At 36.9% G+C, this 16,969-nt stretch overlaps 1 protein-coding gene across 6 annotated transcripts in view; it reads left to right on the forward strand.

The window, feature by feature from the left end:
• The first annotated feature begins 604 nt into the window (after positions 1-604).
• Lrrtm4 (leucine rich repeat transmembrane neuronal 4) overlaps positions 605-16,969 on the forward strand; it is a 466,704-nt gene continuing 450,339 nt past the window's right edge. The window contains exons 1-4 of one of the 6 annotated variants that reach the window (XM_052720211.1): positions 605-923; positions 1,277-1,429; positions 3,280-4,826; positions 6,634-10,356. In XM_052720211.1, the coding sequence (XP_052576171.1) occupies positions 1,426-1,429; positions 3,280-4,826; positions 6,634-6,675 (1,593 nt within the window). In that variant the 5' untranslated portion in view covers positions 605-923; positions 1,277-1,425 and the 3' untranslated portion in view covers positions 6,676-10,356. Of the gene's footprint in view, positions 924-1,276; positions 1,430-3,279; positions 5,785-6,633; positions 10,357-16,969 lie in introns of those variants that run through there. The other 5 variants (XM_052720212.1, XM_052720213.1, XM_052720209.1 and 2 more) reach the window with 5 other exon arrangements.

The following is a 16,969-nucleotide window of genomic DNA, read 5'->3' on the forward strand; positions in this document are numbered from 1 at the left end:
GGTACCCAGATACGTGGTAAAATAGTATATCTGACAAAGTATTAAGGCTAAATATATGAAATTTTACAAAATCATATTATAAATCACTTGATAAATGTACAAAATTGAAGACAGAATAGATGTTATTGACAAAGGCTGAGAATGGAGGGATTAGACTTAAAATTCACACAATTAAGTACTTTAAAAAATCAACCATGTTGTGCCCTCTCCTGGGTAGGAGATCTTCCTTATGTCACAATCTTAAAAAATATAAAGGCAAACCAACAACAATCATAAATACAAAAGGAACTACTCATGTCATTGAAAATGAGACAATATCATCTGTGACACACAGAAAACCATTTCAGGCCATAACAACTTTCAAAACCTACTAATCACAGACGTTGGGAGAGAGAGAGAGAGAGAGAGAGAGAGAGAGAGAGAGAGAGAGAGAGAGAGAGAGAGAGAGCAAGAAAGTTGCTAACATCTGCTGCAGCTGTGAAGCATAAACCCTGACAGGAACCTTTCACAATTTATATTATTGGAGAGAGGGGGGGGAAAAGTGATCCTGCGCCTTTAATTTCCCTTTCTGAGCAGAGAAGGCTGCACAGCCCTGACAAGCTCACTTGTTCCCGTCTTTAATGTGCAATCTGTTTTCTCCAGCGGAGGGCACTCAGTGTATCACAAACTCCAGCATTAGCACCAACCAGCTCTGAGCACCATCAGTCTCCGGAAAGCCTTCTGAATTAGACAAGGGCTGCCTCTCAGCACAGCTACAAAACACTTTCAACCTGACCAGCTAAATGGATAAACCTAGCCCGCATAGCTTTTAAACTGGGGTCTCACACAGCACAGGCGGCCTGCTTGCTTCAACAACTGAAAAATCCTGAGGATGAATTGCTTTATCTGGGAATGGCAAAAGCCAGCACAATAAGGAATGCCAGGTATTCTGAGGATTTTCTTTCTTTCTTTTTTTTTCTTTTCTTTTCTTTTTCCCCCTTCTCCCGTGTCTTTCTTTCTCTCTTTCTCTCTCTCTCTCTCTTTTTCCACAGAGAAGTTGGTTACCTACGAGATGGGCTGTAGCTCTTTTCACAGATTGCCAATTTACTGCTAATGTGTCCCTAGTGAATTATACAATGGTCCTCAGAGCCTAGAGGCCCTCCCCCCTCCGACCCCCGCACCCGAGCGGCTTCCTCTTTCCTGCCCCTTCATCCCACCCCTGCTGATTTTTTTTAAGTATATGTATATCTATATTATTTTTGTGTGTGTGTCTGCCTGCCTGTCCTCTCCGGGGAAGTTTACATGGGGCTACTGGCTCACATGCGGGCTGAGAATGGTTTGAAAGACAGCTGCACTGTGTCATGAAGGTGGTGGTGATTTCTACAGGAGAGACCAAATAAGAAGAAAGCTGAGAGAGGGGGGCAGACGTTTTTTGGATGACAAAGGATGGGTAAGCGAACTTTTGTTGTTTTCATCTTAGCAAAGCTGATCCTAACCCCTCATCCTCAACTGGGAATTTGCTGCTAAAAGCCCAGGAAACAGGCACAAAGCTGCAACCTCCACTTTACCGGTTGTCTCACTAGAGTTGCTATTATATTTTTAGATCCTTTTCTTTTGGCAGTTATTTTTTTTTAATCCATAAATGCATAACGCGGACTTAAACACACTCTGGAGGGATAGCTTTAAGACTGTCTCTAGCGTCTGCGTACCCACAGCTTGGGAATGGAGCATGAAATAAATACCGTGTTTGCTTCTGTTCCCTGATAATATGAGCCACGCTTGTGTTCAGGTTGCTGTCAGGACCACTGTTAACACTTAGCTGTGTGTGTGTGCAGGGGTGGGGTCCCTACTTTATCAGAGGTGGCCCCGGAGGCTTGTTTGATCTCGGAAGCTGCATCCTGAATACAGCTTCCAAATTTCCAGTAGTCATTTGCCAGTTTTATTTTTTCGAGTGTGACTGGCTTCTTTTTTTCCCCCCTCCCTCTTTCTCCTGTCTGGGAGAGCTGGGTTGTATTTCAATGAGTCTGTAGCTGAGTAGAAGATCGAGTGCAAGATCAAGTTAATTTTAAATAAATAAGTAAATAAATAAACGAAGAAGAGGCAAAAGAAAAAAAAAGACAGCTCTTCTAGAGAGGGAGAATTTTTAGGCTAGGATATTGGCTGATTGACTCTTGGTTAAAAGATGACTACCAAAGAGGAAAAGAAATTGCAGCCTGCAGTAGCCCCTCTCTCTGTCTGTCTGTCTCTCTGTCTGTCTCTTCCCCATTAAGAAATAATATACCTACTGTTGAAGGTGGAGAGGAGTCCCATCACATGCAATGACTTGAAAATGCGGCATAAATGCTAATAGATTGCAACTTTGCAGGCTTTCTGAAGTTAATGGAGTCAGGGGAGAGATGAAAAAACAGTCAGTGAGAGACTTGAGCAGGTCAGGATGCTTGGGGCGAAGATAGTGGTCTTCCTTGCTTATTTCTCAAATTTGCAAGGGCAATTATATAGAGGGAAAAAACCCATGCAATCTATCTAATAACATGCTTAGTTTATATTCTGCACATTTTGAATGAGAATTTGACGTCTTAGCTAGAGCTGGGGATGGCTGTGGTATGGGTGATCACGTATCTTAGCTCGTGTATCTCTGGGCATGGGGCCAAGGTATGCAATAATGTATGCTTATTAACCAACTGAGGGGACCTCACACTGTTATGAACCATGTTTTGTGGGCTGTCTGTGCATACCCCTATGCCATTTTTCAGGTCTCAGCGATTGCAACCCTTGTATGCAGTCAGTAGGTAATTCAGGCAGAGCAAACTTGGATTACTTTGACAGCATCCCGGAAGCTCTTTTGCTAAATCACAGCCTATTTGCTCAACTAGGAAAGAGGTACAAGAACCAGGTTTCCTAAGTCATGTTTCTGACCGTACTGAAAGATGCAATGTAGTCCTATGGGTCAATACCGTGACAGCCAAACGTTATTGTTATTCAAATGTCAGCATTCAGGAAAAAGAAATGTCCTGGGTTTTTCAGGGTTGGAATGGAGTAGAACTCTTGAAACTCAGAGAGGTTTTTCACAGTTCTACAGCTCTGTGATATTATGAAGATGAAGGAAGAAAGAATGAAATCTAAACGGCAAGCAAGCATGGAGCTTTCTAGAGGAAAAAAAAAGATTTAAGTGTTGAAATGTATTCTTAAATGAACTATCTCATTCTTACACTAGACCGGACCCTCCTGATCCCGATGTGCCAGTAGTGCTGTATGGTGACTCTTTGACAGTGTGCATCTGTGTTCTCTTTGCCATTGTAGGTTTCCGTCTAATCACGCAGCTGAAAGGCATGAGTGTGTTTCTGGTGCTATTTCCCACCCTGCTGCTGGTTATGCTGACGGGGGCTCAGAGAGCTTGCCCGAAGAATTGCAGATGCGATGGCAAGATTGTGTACTGTGAGTCTCACGCCTTTGCAGACATCCCTGAGAACATTTCTGGAGGGTCACAAGGTTTATCCTTAAGGTTCAACAGCATTCAGAAACTCAAATCCAATCAGTTTGCCGGCCTTAACCAGCTTATATGGCTTTATCTTGACCATAATTACATTAGCTCAGTGGATGAAGATGCCTTTCAAGGGATCCGCAGACTGAAAGAATTAATTCTAAGCTCCAACAAAATTACCTATCTGCACAATAAAACATTTCACCCAGTCCCCAATCTCCGCAACCTGGATCTCTCCTACAACAAACTTCAAACCTTGCAATCTGAGCAGTTTAAAGGCCTCCGGAAACTCATCATTTTGCACTTGCGATCCAATTCCCTAAAGACCGTGCCCATAAGGGTTTTTCAAGACTGCCGGAACCTTGACTTTCTGGATTTGGGTTACAATCGTCTCAGAAGCTTATCCCGAAATGCATTTGCTGGTCTTCTGAAGTTGAAGGAGCTCCATCTGGAGCACAATCAGTTTTCAAAGATCAACTTTGCGCATTTTCCTCGCCTCTTCAACCTGCGATCCATTTACCTGCAGTGGAACCGGATCCGCTCTGTGAGCCAAGGCCTAACATGGACCTGGAGTTCCTTGCACACCTTGGATCTATCAGGGAATGACATCCAAGCGATCGAGCCTGGCACATTTAAATGCCTCCCCAATTTGCAAAAATTAAATTTGGATTCCAACAAGCTCACCAACGTCTCCCAGGAGACCGTGAATGCATGGATATCCTTAATATCCATCACCTTGTCTGGAAACATGTGGGAATGCAGTCGGAGCATCTGTCCTCTGTTCTACTGGCTGAAGAATTTCAAAGGGAATAAAGAAAGTACCATGATATGCGCAGGGCCTAAGCACATACAGGGCGAGAAGGTCAGCGATGCTGTGGAGACTTACAACATCTGCTCTGAGGTCCAGGTGGTCAACACAGAAAGATCACACCTGGCACCTCAAACTCCCCAGAAGCCCCCGTTCATCCCCAAACCTACCATCTACAAACCTGATGCCATCCCAGCCACCCTGGAGTCAGCGAGTCCATCCCCGGGCTTTCAGATTCCAGGGACGGATCATGAATACGAGCACGTGTCATTTCACAAAATCATCGCAGGGAGTGTGGCTCTGTTCCTCTCGGTAGCCATGATTCTCCTGGTGATCTATGTGTCTTGGAAAAGGTACCCAGCCAGTATGAAACAACTCCAACAGCACTCGCTTATGAAGAGGCGGCGGAAAAAGGCAAGGGAGTCAGAGAGACAAATGAATTCCCCTTTACAGGAATACTACGTGGACTACAAGCCGACAAACTCTGAGACCATGGATATATCGGTTAATGGATCTGGTCCCTGCACATATACCATCTCTGGCTCCAGGGAGTGTGAGGTATGAACCGTGATCCTCCTAAAACCATTTCTACTGCGGGGAAGGAGAGGTAAATGTTTGAGGCTCTAGCGGTGTGTCTAATCACTAGAAAGATTAACGACCCTTTTGCTTTGGGGTTTTGCTCAGTGTGAAAGGTTACTTAATTAAATTGCAACCACCAGGAAACTGACTACTTTAAAAAAAATGGTTGAAACTTGAAAGAAAATCATTCAAGGATGGGATTAAGTTGTAATAAAATACTATGTTAAAACACCTGTTTTTTTTCCTATCTTTTTTTTTTTTCCCTAAAACAGTTTGTATAAAGGGGTTGGACTTAGAAACATCAATTCTTACAAACAAAACCATTCTGAAATTTATGTCTGGTTCTTGGTGATTGACTTTTATAATGGGGTGAAGATGGAAGGGCCAGCTTAATTTAAAATTCAAGTAAGGAAACCAAAATGATAGGAGATAGTAAAGACTTAAACCAAAGAGCATTTGACCCAAGGTTTGACTTTTTTCACTGTTAACTTTTAGTTTGAATTAAAGCATGCAACCAGGAAGTCACAGCCATGCCACATGTGTGTCTTTCATTGTTAAGCCAGCATAGAGAATATCCAAGGCCTGCTGTAGAACTGCATAGAATGATATTAATCTTCTAAGGATGCTTTCTTTCTGTTGTCATTACTTTCCTTTTATTTTTATTACTGGGACATGGATTACTTTCCAAAGGTTCCTTAAGTGCTGGCTATTTGTGTTTTATGGGAAGGAAACTGGATTTCCATATTTTGCCTGCTCCTCTGGTAACTAACAGAAGGCCAACTTCTAGTGGATGACTTGGCAGTAACATAATGATGGGCATCACAGAGTATGCTTGTCACCTTTGCTATCGTCCTCAAAAGAAATGACATGAACTCTTGTCAATCTGACTCAAAACTAAGTGATGCAAATATTTATGAATAAAAAGGTGTAACTTTTGCTAGAGTCTTCCTCATTTGCATAGAATCCTCAAAGGCGTGTCTGGATTTCATGTTGGATTCTGTTCATTTATATGAAAATAAGTTTGGTCCAGTTCCTGAGTATTTAATTTAAAAGATCACTTACCAGAACACTTTACATGAATAGAACAGTGATCTCCCACTTCCATTTTGTACTTGAATTATATCTTATGTATGTTGGTCTTTCCTTGGTAAAAATCATACTGTGTAACATCCAACTACCAGGTTTTGTTGCCAGAATATTTTAGCGAATTGAAATTGGTTCTGGCAATTTGCTCTTTTAGTATATGATATTACCTAATTTCAAAAGTGAGTTTTAATGAGTGTTTAAAGATGGTGCTCTTTCTAATGCTACTTATATCAGTTAGGAAACATAATTTGTTGTTTGGTAACACATACCAAGTTTTCCACAGACCTAAATGCAGACTTTAATGAGTGTTTTCAGATGATGCGGTGAATTTGAAATAATCTCAAACTTAGTACAGTTTGGACTCTTTTAAATGTTCTTTGCTGAGTTTGTTTTCTCTTTCTCTTTTTTTTCTTGTTTGTGTACCACTGAAAAATAAAAGACATAATCCCAAACAATAAATCCCCCAAAGAAACCTGTATAAGCAAATGCCCTTAAAGAGAATAAAAGCTTTCTATGAAAGTCTAACAAGGCTTGATGTTTTTCTTGCAAGCCCACATTGGTGCATTAGAAGTGAATGTTCAGAATGCAATTTCATTTTATTTTATTCTAGGTATTTGTCATATCTCTGATTCCTTGAAAGTTTGGTACCATGAAAGCTAATTAAAAATCCATGTCTATTCATTTATTTTCTCTGGATTAGAATGCTGATTCAAAATTCACCAAGAAGGAAGAAAGACTTTAAAGAAGGACTAGACAACAGGTGTCCTAGAATTTTTTCCAGAGATGTGAAATTACAGATATTTTCTTTCAAAATTCCTGGACTCTACTGTGATGTGAAATAAAAGATCTTTTATCTCATAAAAATGTAATTGAAAACACAGAATACCATATTTGCTGAGCAGAGGACTGTGTAGCTATGAAAGTGAACTGGCAGGATTGATTATTGAAACATTGGTCAGCAAGTAGCATATAAAACATTGTAATGATACTGTTGAGTCAAGTAGCAGCTACTAGGGATGAAAACTCTTCATCCTGGAACTTGGGAGATGGTTGGCTATATATCTTTCCCAACATTGCCTTCTATGGGCCAAGGAAAAAAACTTAAGTAAGTTAAACTTTAAAAAAGCATCATTTTATTCAGAAACAAGTATATCTCAATAACGCAGACATCACTCTTATTTTGGATAGCATATTTAGATATTAGTAATAGACAGATTTTTTTTTAAATTAGGAAATGACAATTAGGGAGGTCCTCAGCATCTCCTCTTTGTCACAAAATGTTCTGCTGTTAAGAGAATGTCCTTTATAGAAAGGTACTCTATGAAACAGAGCCAGGAAATGAGGCAACTATTTTCCCAAATTGATATTTTAGCAATTACTGTATTCTGTCTTGAGTCTGGCACTGTTTACATAATTCATAATATTAGCAGTATAGATTCTGAACAATTATTTGTATGTTTATAATACCATTTTGTGATTTAAAAAAAAAAACATAAGAAACTATCAAAGCAGTAAGGATTTCACTAGAACACATTGCAGTGATTGTTAAATTTCTAAGACAATGCCTTGAAAAAGAAGGTATTCAATGGAAGATTCATTCAACTAAACTGTGATACATTTAGTTGTCATAAACTATACATAGCTGAAATACCCACTTAATCTGGTTAATAGTAACATGAAACTGTTATGCTCTCTCATAAGATGGGAACTGTGAGCAGCCACTCAGAAAATATCATCTTCAATATGTTTCCCTGTGTGCTTTGCAAGGGGCAGCTTTAAACAATTCATATGCAAATATCAGACTAATAAATTGAAAGACAATATTTTAATTGCATAGGCAGTAAAAATTTCTCACATCTATAAAAGAAGAATTCAGTAGATAGATGTGAGTGATGAATATGATTAATGGAATAAGTATGAGAAGCTTACATGTATCTGTCACCATCTTGAATAAATCAGTGTACTTGATTGAGCAGTCATCGAATTTGCCTGTCTTTGGAAGGACTAAACAAAATGAACTCAAAGCTGATGACATTCACCTAAAACTTAGGAAGATGTTACTAAAACCAGAGGCAGCTTCAATCCTTACTTTCCAAACTAGCTTGTGAAATCTTATGCAACTTCTTCTCATTAATCATATCACAGAGATGATGACTGCATATGCATCATTCTTTATACCATTTCACCCCTAGGTATATTAAAGAACAAACCTTCCAATATATGGTTCTTCTAAGGTTTTCTTTTTCAACTGATAGAAATAATGACATTTACAAAATTAGCCTATGTGAATGAAGGAAAATGGAAATAATTTCTAGTTCGTCTTTCACATTTTAAAGTAGTGCCATTGTTGAAGCATGAAAGACAATGAAAAAAGTCTCCAAGATTCTTCATGAAAAGAGCTTAAAATGTGAAGTCCTAAAAGTTTATCTTGAAGCATCCATCCCATAATGCTAACAGTGCTACCATTAAGGAGAATGTCAGTATGTATGACAACTTAACTGTTTATTTTCCATATTTTTGTTATTTTAATTACACATTTTGAAATAAGTATGTAACATAGATAGTTTATTCTTGTCTCTCATGACTGTGCAGCAAGATGGTATAGGCTCCAGCTAACAATTTGTATAGACATAATTGATGGTATTATGTCAAGTGCAAACTATTGACTTAGGAAGTAATGTTATCTCCTTTTGGCACTTTAGAAGTTGGCTTTTTTAGGTTGCTAAATTGATTTCCAAGAACAGGAAGTTTTTAATACATATTGAAAGAGGGTTCTTAGGTGAACTGGGCCAGTGTCGTTGTCTCATTAACCACTTACTGAAATAGTTGTAGAACATACAACTCTTATTTTGATGAATTAAATTATGTCAGGGTGAACTATTATAATTGAAGCTATATATTGTGCAGTCATATGCACAATATTTGTGTATATGTGTGTTTATATAAGAATTGTACATGTATGCATCAGTGTATTCATATGTCTTTTTATAGATATATATGCATTTGTAGAAGACAGATGATATGAAAAAATGGGAAATATATGTTACATTAGAGTTAATGACTACTTTCAATATCAATGAAAATAATATGGTGTTAGAATTACTAAGGTTTGTTAGAAATATTGTTTTTAAGTAATCACATAATCTATTTTTATAAAAGCATTTAATGAAGTCAAACTTGAATCTCTATGATATATTGGCATTTTATTGTGACAGGGAATTAACTAATTCTTTTTCTTTGATCTATCACTCATATTGTATTCCACTATCATAGGATTTCCCAAGTCAAAGCAATCTTCAATCCAGTAAATTTTGTAAAATCTCTGGAGTCATGTACAGAATTAAGTCCAGAAAGATGAGACATACAGGAGAAACCGAGCTATTTTTATTCCTTTGGCTATGAGAAAAGGAATAATAAAGAGCACATTGAATTATTAAAAATCGGCTGCTCAGGTGAGTGGTCATACAATCCTCCCATTTGGGAGAAAATATATATGCCGTACATGGGCATGATGAGCATCCACACATCCAGGTATATATACCTGTGCTTGTATCTTACATTCTGCCAAGTAGCTACTTATTTTGAAAGCACTTAAAGTATGATGCCTTTTAAAAATATCGATTGTCTGACTTGATCCAATTAAAATCTCTTTGTGAATGGTGTTTTCGTTAGAATTTGAAACTGGTACTTGTTAGGAGTGACAGCTGCCAACAAGATCTGACATGACAAATTCAAGAAAGATTTTTTTTAACTGACTAAAATGGTTCAGTTTTTTTCTAGAATTCTCTGGATACAGAATCTGAAGACATGGTTTGAAGCATGGGTTGTGCTCTAAGAATCCAAGCTGAGAATTCTAAGGACTTAAGAATATATAGATTTCATTTAATACACTAACTTACATAATTCCATTATTTTTCTTAGTGCTAATTTTTTTTCTATATTGGATGAAGCATATCATCTCTATCCTCAAATTTGCCTTCATAGACAACACTGTGCTTTAGAGGTTGTTTGGCAACATCAGCATTGGTGACTCATCTGACTGCTCATGTCTCTGGAGTTCTGTGATTCAGTAAATCAAGGGTAGTGTGGCACCTTGGGTGTTACCAAGCATTAGGGATTATGGAACGTTAGTATTTCTTTTGGTTAGGGAAATATGTGAAGTGATGTTGAATACCTTTTAAAAATTAAAATTGCTTTCTACAGTACTAGAAGAGTCATAATTCATCCAGTCAGTTTAATAAAATCTCAATATTCTTAAAAGGGAGAGAAATTATGAGGCTATTTTTCTCATGCTCTCCATAAGCCATTGAAATATTAAGGAGGGGTTGAGGAAGGTTGATAAAAATCACAGTATTTTCTATGGTATCAGAATCACTGGTTTTCAAATGAGTAGTTCCTGCATAGTACCCAATTCACCCTTAAAACCCTGCTAAAGGCGGGGGGGTGGGGGTGGTGGTGGTGGCACACGCCTTTAATCCCAGCACTCGGGAGGCAGAGGCAGGCGGATCTCTGTGAGTTCGAGTTCCAGGAAAGGCACAAAGCTACACAGAGAAACCCTGTCTCAAAAAACAAAAAAAAAAAAAAAAAAAGAAAAACCCTGCTAAAAGTTTAAAATAATGTTTCACTACACAGAAATAAAATCTAAATAAATTCTGCAGTTGAGAGATTAGTCTTTTGAAGAAAGATGTTTGATTGCATCATATGCATTAGGATGTTTATTTTTAACAATACTTTTACTTATGTTTATATATATATAAATATATTGCATATGCGTGCATGGAATGATACACATGTGGAGTCCAGATAATGATTTTCAGGAGTTGGTACTCTTCTTCTATCATGTAGGATGGAGGAATCAGGCCAGGTCTTCAGGCTTGGTGTGAGTGCTTTTGCCCACTGAGGCGTCTCATTGGCCCTGTTGTAGTATTTATCAACATAAAATTTTTTTTTAATTTATTTTAATTTATTTTGCAATACAATTCAGTTCTACATATCGGTCACGGATTCCCTTGTTCTCCCCCCTCCCGTCCCCCTCACCTTCCCCCCAACGCCCCCCCCCATTCCCATCTCCTCCAGGGCAAAGCCTTCCCCACAGACTGAGGTCAACCTGGTAGACTCAGTCCAGGTAGGTCTAGTCCCCTCCTCTGGCTCAGCCGTTAAAGGCTAGGCTCACAACCAAAAATATCAACATAAAATTTAGAAGTGAAGTAACAGCAAAGCTGATAAACCATTTTAAAAGTTATGAAAATACTGTAAATTTAAAAACTATTTAGACATATATTATCCAAAAACTATAAACATGACTAAAGGGAAAACATTGAATACAAACCCCAAATAATGAATTTTTCAATACATAATACAGTGATTTCATTTTATGGCATTATTTTATACATAGGAATATTTTAGTAAGATATAAATAATGTTCTTCAATATAAGCATTAAAATAATTCTGAAATACTCTCTTTAATGATCCATATATACTTAAACATTTATACTCTCTTATACATGTTGCTGAAACATAATATATATGCCTATATTAGAATAATGCCAATTTTTCTTTTGAATATGTATAACTAGTTCTTTACTAACTTCCTGAGTTTATGGGATTTTTCTTCACCTTAAGTATTACAGGAAAATATTGAATAGAATTCTAAGTCATGGGAGTACCTTTGATGTCCTTTGGTTGTTCTTCTCTGTCCCACAGTAGTCTGAAATTTGAATACTGCTTACTACCACCTTGTAAGTGGCATTTCTTATGCTTTGACACAGTTTTCTTCCTTCTCTCCTTTTCCAGATGTCAGGGCAAGTGGCAAAGATATACTCATTAACCCTAGACATAAAGGCCATCTTATTAATTCTTACTTTGCTTTTCTTTAATTGTCTTGTCCGTATAATCATATGAAAAGAGAACGTAGCTACAGCTTTAAAACTTCCACATAAATTTATAATGCTCACTTCCACATAATATTCCAATGTTTGGGATCTTCAAATCTCACTGAATTAAAGGATGGACAAATGTTTTTGTTCAAATCAGGTGAATATAAACTACTTGCTTAAGAGAGATATTTCTTTAGATTCTCAGTAAAATACATATTGCATATAGAAGTATAGAGAGTTATACATTATTTCATTAGGGGGATTTTGAAGTTGAAAGCTCAACCATGTCAATATTACTTACATAATACCAACAGTTATCATTATTCAGGGAAGGCAACTGCCACCAATTCATTTTCAATGTCTACTTTTACCTTAAAGGAGTAACAATCTTGTTTACTTGCTTGTTTTTATAATGGAAAGTTATTAGAGGAATCAGATTGAAGTAAAATAAAAAAAGAATAATATTTTAATGTCTTATTTTCTCATTCCTCTCTTCTTTCTCAAATCAGCATTACTGCAACATGTTTGAAGTGTTGAAAACTGTTAAAAAGTTGACTTATTGCCTTCCTTACTGATTTAACAAATGTGTTAAATGTACTCATGTTCAATTAAAACTCTCAAATTCATCTTTTCATATCCTAAATTTGATTATGATGATGTCACTAATAAACAGTTTGATCTGTGCAGTTTTGGCACCAACAATTGACAAGAATTTACAAAAGACAGGAGGAAAAGGAAATTGAAATTAATAATTCCTACATCTTCTCTTTTGTTGATGTGATAGAAGAAAAATTGATATTTCTTTCTGTGTTTATAGATCTGTAGAAGTAAGAGCAGAGAGGTCAGCCATGGACTATTTTAAGTTGACAGCTACCTACTGCACGGACCAGTCTTACACTGGTCCAGTGGTTAGACCAAAGGGTGAAAAGAGGTCACATATTTGAAACTGACTCCCCTTGCTTTGCCAAGATTGGACAAGTAAATATGTAACTGACCTTTCCATGATATAATTTTTCTATCTATTGAACTGGGATAATAACTTTCCAAGTAACTGGCTGACATGATTAATGAGATACTGTTTGAAAACTCTGCACTCCTTCACTGTAAATATAAATGATTATTAAGTGGAAGCCTTGCTGTCTACTAAAAAATGCAATATCCAATCTGGATGCATTATTTTCCTGGTTATTATTAGTTATAATGATGCCAATAATGTACATGATTTAGAAGCAAGTATTCTGCTTATATTTCTTCTAACCTGAATAATAAACCTGATCTTTCTGGGCCCTGTCTGAGCTGTAATTTAGTTTGCGTACAGGTACAGTAATACTTAATAATACTTTAAGATTTTTTTTCTTTTTTTTAATTTTGCAATAAAATTCAGTTCTACATATCAGCCACGGATTCCCTTGTTCTCCCCCCTCCCGCCCCCCTCACCTTCCCCCCACCCTACCCCCCAGCCCACCCCCCATTCCCACCTCCTCCAGGGCAAAGCCTCCCCCAAGGACTGAGATCAACCTGGTAGACTCAGTCCAGGCAGGTCCAGTCCCCTCCCTCCAGGCCGAGCCAAGCGACCCTGCATAGGCCCCAGGTTTCAAACAGCCAACTCATGCAATGAGCACAGGACCCAGTCCCACAGCCTGAATGCCTCCCAAACAGATCAAGCCAATCAACTGTCTTACCCATTCAGAGGGCCTGGCCACAAAACAAAACTCAACAGATACTTTAAGATTTTTAAAATATCACATTGGTTAAGACTTTTATTCACCTTCCTAAGAAAGCAATATTCATAATTCTTTTATTGGTACTAGCCATAAAAAAGAAATGTGTTAGAAACATGACTCTAAATCCCAAGTCTCATCAACTGTTGATGCTCAGTTCATTTTTTTTTTCAAAAAAACCAAAAGTACTTCTAGCTCCTCCATATGTTTGTATCCCCAATATGGGAGTTTTCGGCAAAATATAGGATATAGCTTGTGGTTTAAATACTTACTAATTTAAAGAAGTTGTGATATTTCTGTAGTATGTATCTACATAATGTCAGTAAGATTTCGGTTAACTTGACCTCTTACACAGACAAGTAAGAATTTAATGTAGGGTTCACATCATGCACAAGGAGCAAGAAATGAAGTGCTGAGAAGTGTTTCCTAATGAAAATCTAGATCATGGTGTAAATATGACAGTGCGTGTGAAGACAAACTAGGGTAGCTTCATTTTCAGAAAGAAATTTATTGCTGTAGAGTATTCCTTATATAAATAGTCCTTTGGTGACTGAAACACTGATATGTGGAACATGGCTATCTATGTATCTATGTTATCTATCCACCCTGTACCCATCTCTATAAATGATACACATGTATGTCAGATTTCATACTTGTGGATATTTATATTTATTGACTATAACCCAAGTTCTTTTATAGAAACATCCATTACCTCATTTTTACTTTTGTCCCATAAATCTTATGTAGTATAAAGTAAAGTAACACATACTTTTAGCTTTTCTCAAGGAATATGTAACAATGAATGTTATTAACTAAGGGGCAAAGTATTAAGGACCAGCAGTCAGGGTCCTTAACAAATATAAATAGAACATAGACATAGTACATAAATAAAATAACTTTATGGGCTGAGAAAGGAGCCCCATTGGTAGAGTGCTCACCTAGTGCACAAAGCCCTCGATCAATCATCTCCAGAAGCAGACAGGTTTAGCACAGTACACCAGAGGAGGAAGCAGGGAATCAGAAGTTCAAAGTCATCTGTAGCTGTTTATGAATTTGAGGTCAGTCTGTGATCATGAGATACTTGTTAGGAAAGAAGAAAAGAAGGAATAATGGAAGGAAGGAAGAAGGAGGGAGGGAAAGAAGAAGGGAGGATAAGAAAAAAAAATATGTTAATTTTAGTAGGTTTAACAACTGCTTTGCTGGAAGATTGAACATGCTGAATCACCCCAATATGGGGATGTCCTCATGATATTTTAATCTGGTGTTCTTTAACTAGGGTCATAATCATGTAATGTGATAAGGGACACACTGTTAGAAGGACATCAGCTCCTGATTCCTCACTCTGGAAGTCACATTGTTCCTGCATCCTAGATTTCCAGCAATTACCATCAGAGATCATATTCAAGAATAACCAATGGTCTGATCACTGATTATTTCTCAACACAGTCACCTTGATAAGTTCTGGCAGATCCTTTTACAAATGTCTTGAGGAAAAACAGGCAGTTAAATAATATGAATTTTGGGGAGGGTAGCAGTGTTCTTCCTCAAGTGGCTCTGATGTTCATTCTATGTGGCTTTTAGGTCAGTAAACTGGCTCAGACCTGGGAAATGACTGTCCAAATGTCATTCTCTTTAAGAAGTTTCAGCTAGACTTCATTTAACTTATTCTATCACTCCTATGCTTATACAAACTATTTAGCAGGCTGCCTACTAGTATTTTCTCCTAGAGACACTATGACCCTCTAGCTGGCCTTCCTTTAGTCAGGCTCTCTGAGTCTTTTGGTTTCCTTTTTTTAGGGTAACTCTGCCACCATGTGTACAGTGATGGAGTGATTGTCCCAGGCCTGTGCCTCCCATGACGCCTTTGATCCTAGTGTACTCACAGGTAGCAATTAAATGACAGCTATTCCTACCGCAAATTCTAAACCACATAGAACACCCTCTTAGCACTATTTGCCTCAACCTTATTTTCCTGGCCTCATTTTTTTCCTGTCCATCTTGTGACACTTTGCTACTAAAATCTAAATTTATTTTCCTTTTAATTGTTATTTTTTAAAAAATGAAAACATAATTAGATCCCAAATTAGAACTTGAAAGGCAAAGGAATATAAAATTTGCACATTTGCAATTCAAATAAAAATTAAACATCCCTGGTCACAAGTGTTGTGTCTCTTTTCAAATGACATGTGGTAAGCATCACTTTAAATCAGTATTCCGTTATATTTCCCTTCACCTGGAGCATAACATTTTCCTCAGGAATGTGTGTATGATCAACCACTGGATACAAAGATGGACTAGGATTATTATAATATCTGTTTATATTCTCACTGAATTTTCTTCTTAAACTTCATTGAAACACAATGATTAATTACATGAGAAAATATTTCCATTTTAGTATATGATGTTGTTAGAATACATATGTGTGACTCCTACTAAACAATGGGTGGATTAATATTAGTACTTCTATATCTGATATAATTATTTAAACATATAAACAAATTATGTAGCTTAACTTCAAAGTTTTATTTATTTCCTGTTATAACTTTAATAAATTAATTTTATAACTATTTTTAAGTCTTGAAAGACAAAATCATTAAAATATTAAGCAAAACTATTAAAATGCTAGTGCAGAGGAAAATCCTTGGGAAATTTACATATTTAATTCTAACACATCATAACATAGGTGGATGAATATAGATGTGGGTCATAAATAATATAAACCTGATATTGTGATACTGCAATCTAGATATTTAAAGAAAATAAACAAATTCTTTAAAATCCTAATTTTATGATAAAAAATACTTAAATATGTTTTATTTCATGATATTGATATGATATTTCATATTTTCCTTAAACTTTTCCTTTTGTCAAACAGTTATGAAAGCCCCCACTTCATAACTAGTTCTGTTTCATAACTAAAACTCTACTGTAGAGAACTTGCAAATTAAAACCTAAGGAAGATGGGCCTAGTGGCACAACCTGTTTGAGTTAGGGCAGGGGGAAAAAGGTCTCTGTGAGTTCCCTGTGCAAAAACAAAAACAAACAAACAAAAACCCAAAACAGTAGGATCTCACATTTAGATTTTACACTTTCACTGTCAAATATATCAATGCAGTTACCCACCACCAAAAAAGAAAAAAATCCATAACAGATTTAGAACTAGAAAAACCATTAACTTTATATCCTCCTTTGTGACTTGTACCCATTATCTGCATTCCATCCTTCTATATCATCTTCTATCTCCTTTCCTTATTTTTTTCCACATGTTATCTTGTACCCACACGTACATATTTACATATGTACATACTGGATGCTACTCACAACTATTTCTTCACCAACGTCCTCATGCAAGTACATGATCCAAAAGAACAAAGTAAAATAACCTTTGTCTCATTTTTTCCAAGTTACTTTAAACTATACATGGCTTTTTTTATGTGT

This window comes from Peromyscus californicus, unplaced genomic scaffold (genome assembly GCF_007827085.1).
Source record: "Peromyscus californicus insignis strain IS unplaced genomic scaffold, ASM782708v3 Scaffold_6__1_contigs__length_162567912, whole genome shotgun sequence".
In the NCBI taxonomy this organism is placed as follows: Eukaryota; Metazoa; Chordata; class Mammalia; order Rodentia; family Cricetidae; genus Peromyscus; species Peromyscus californicus.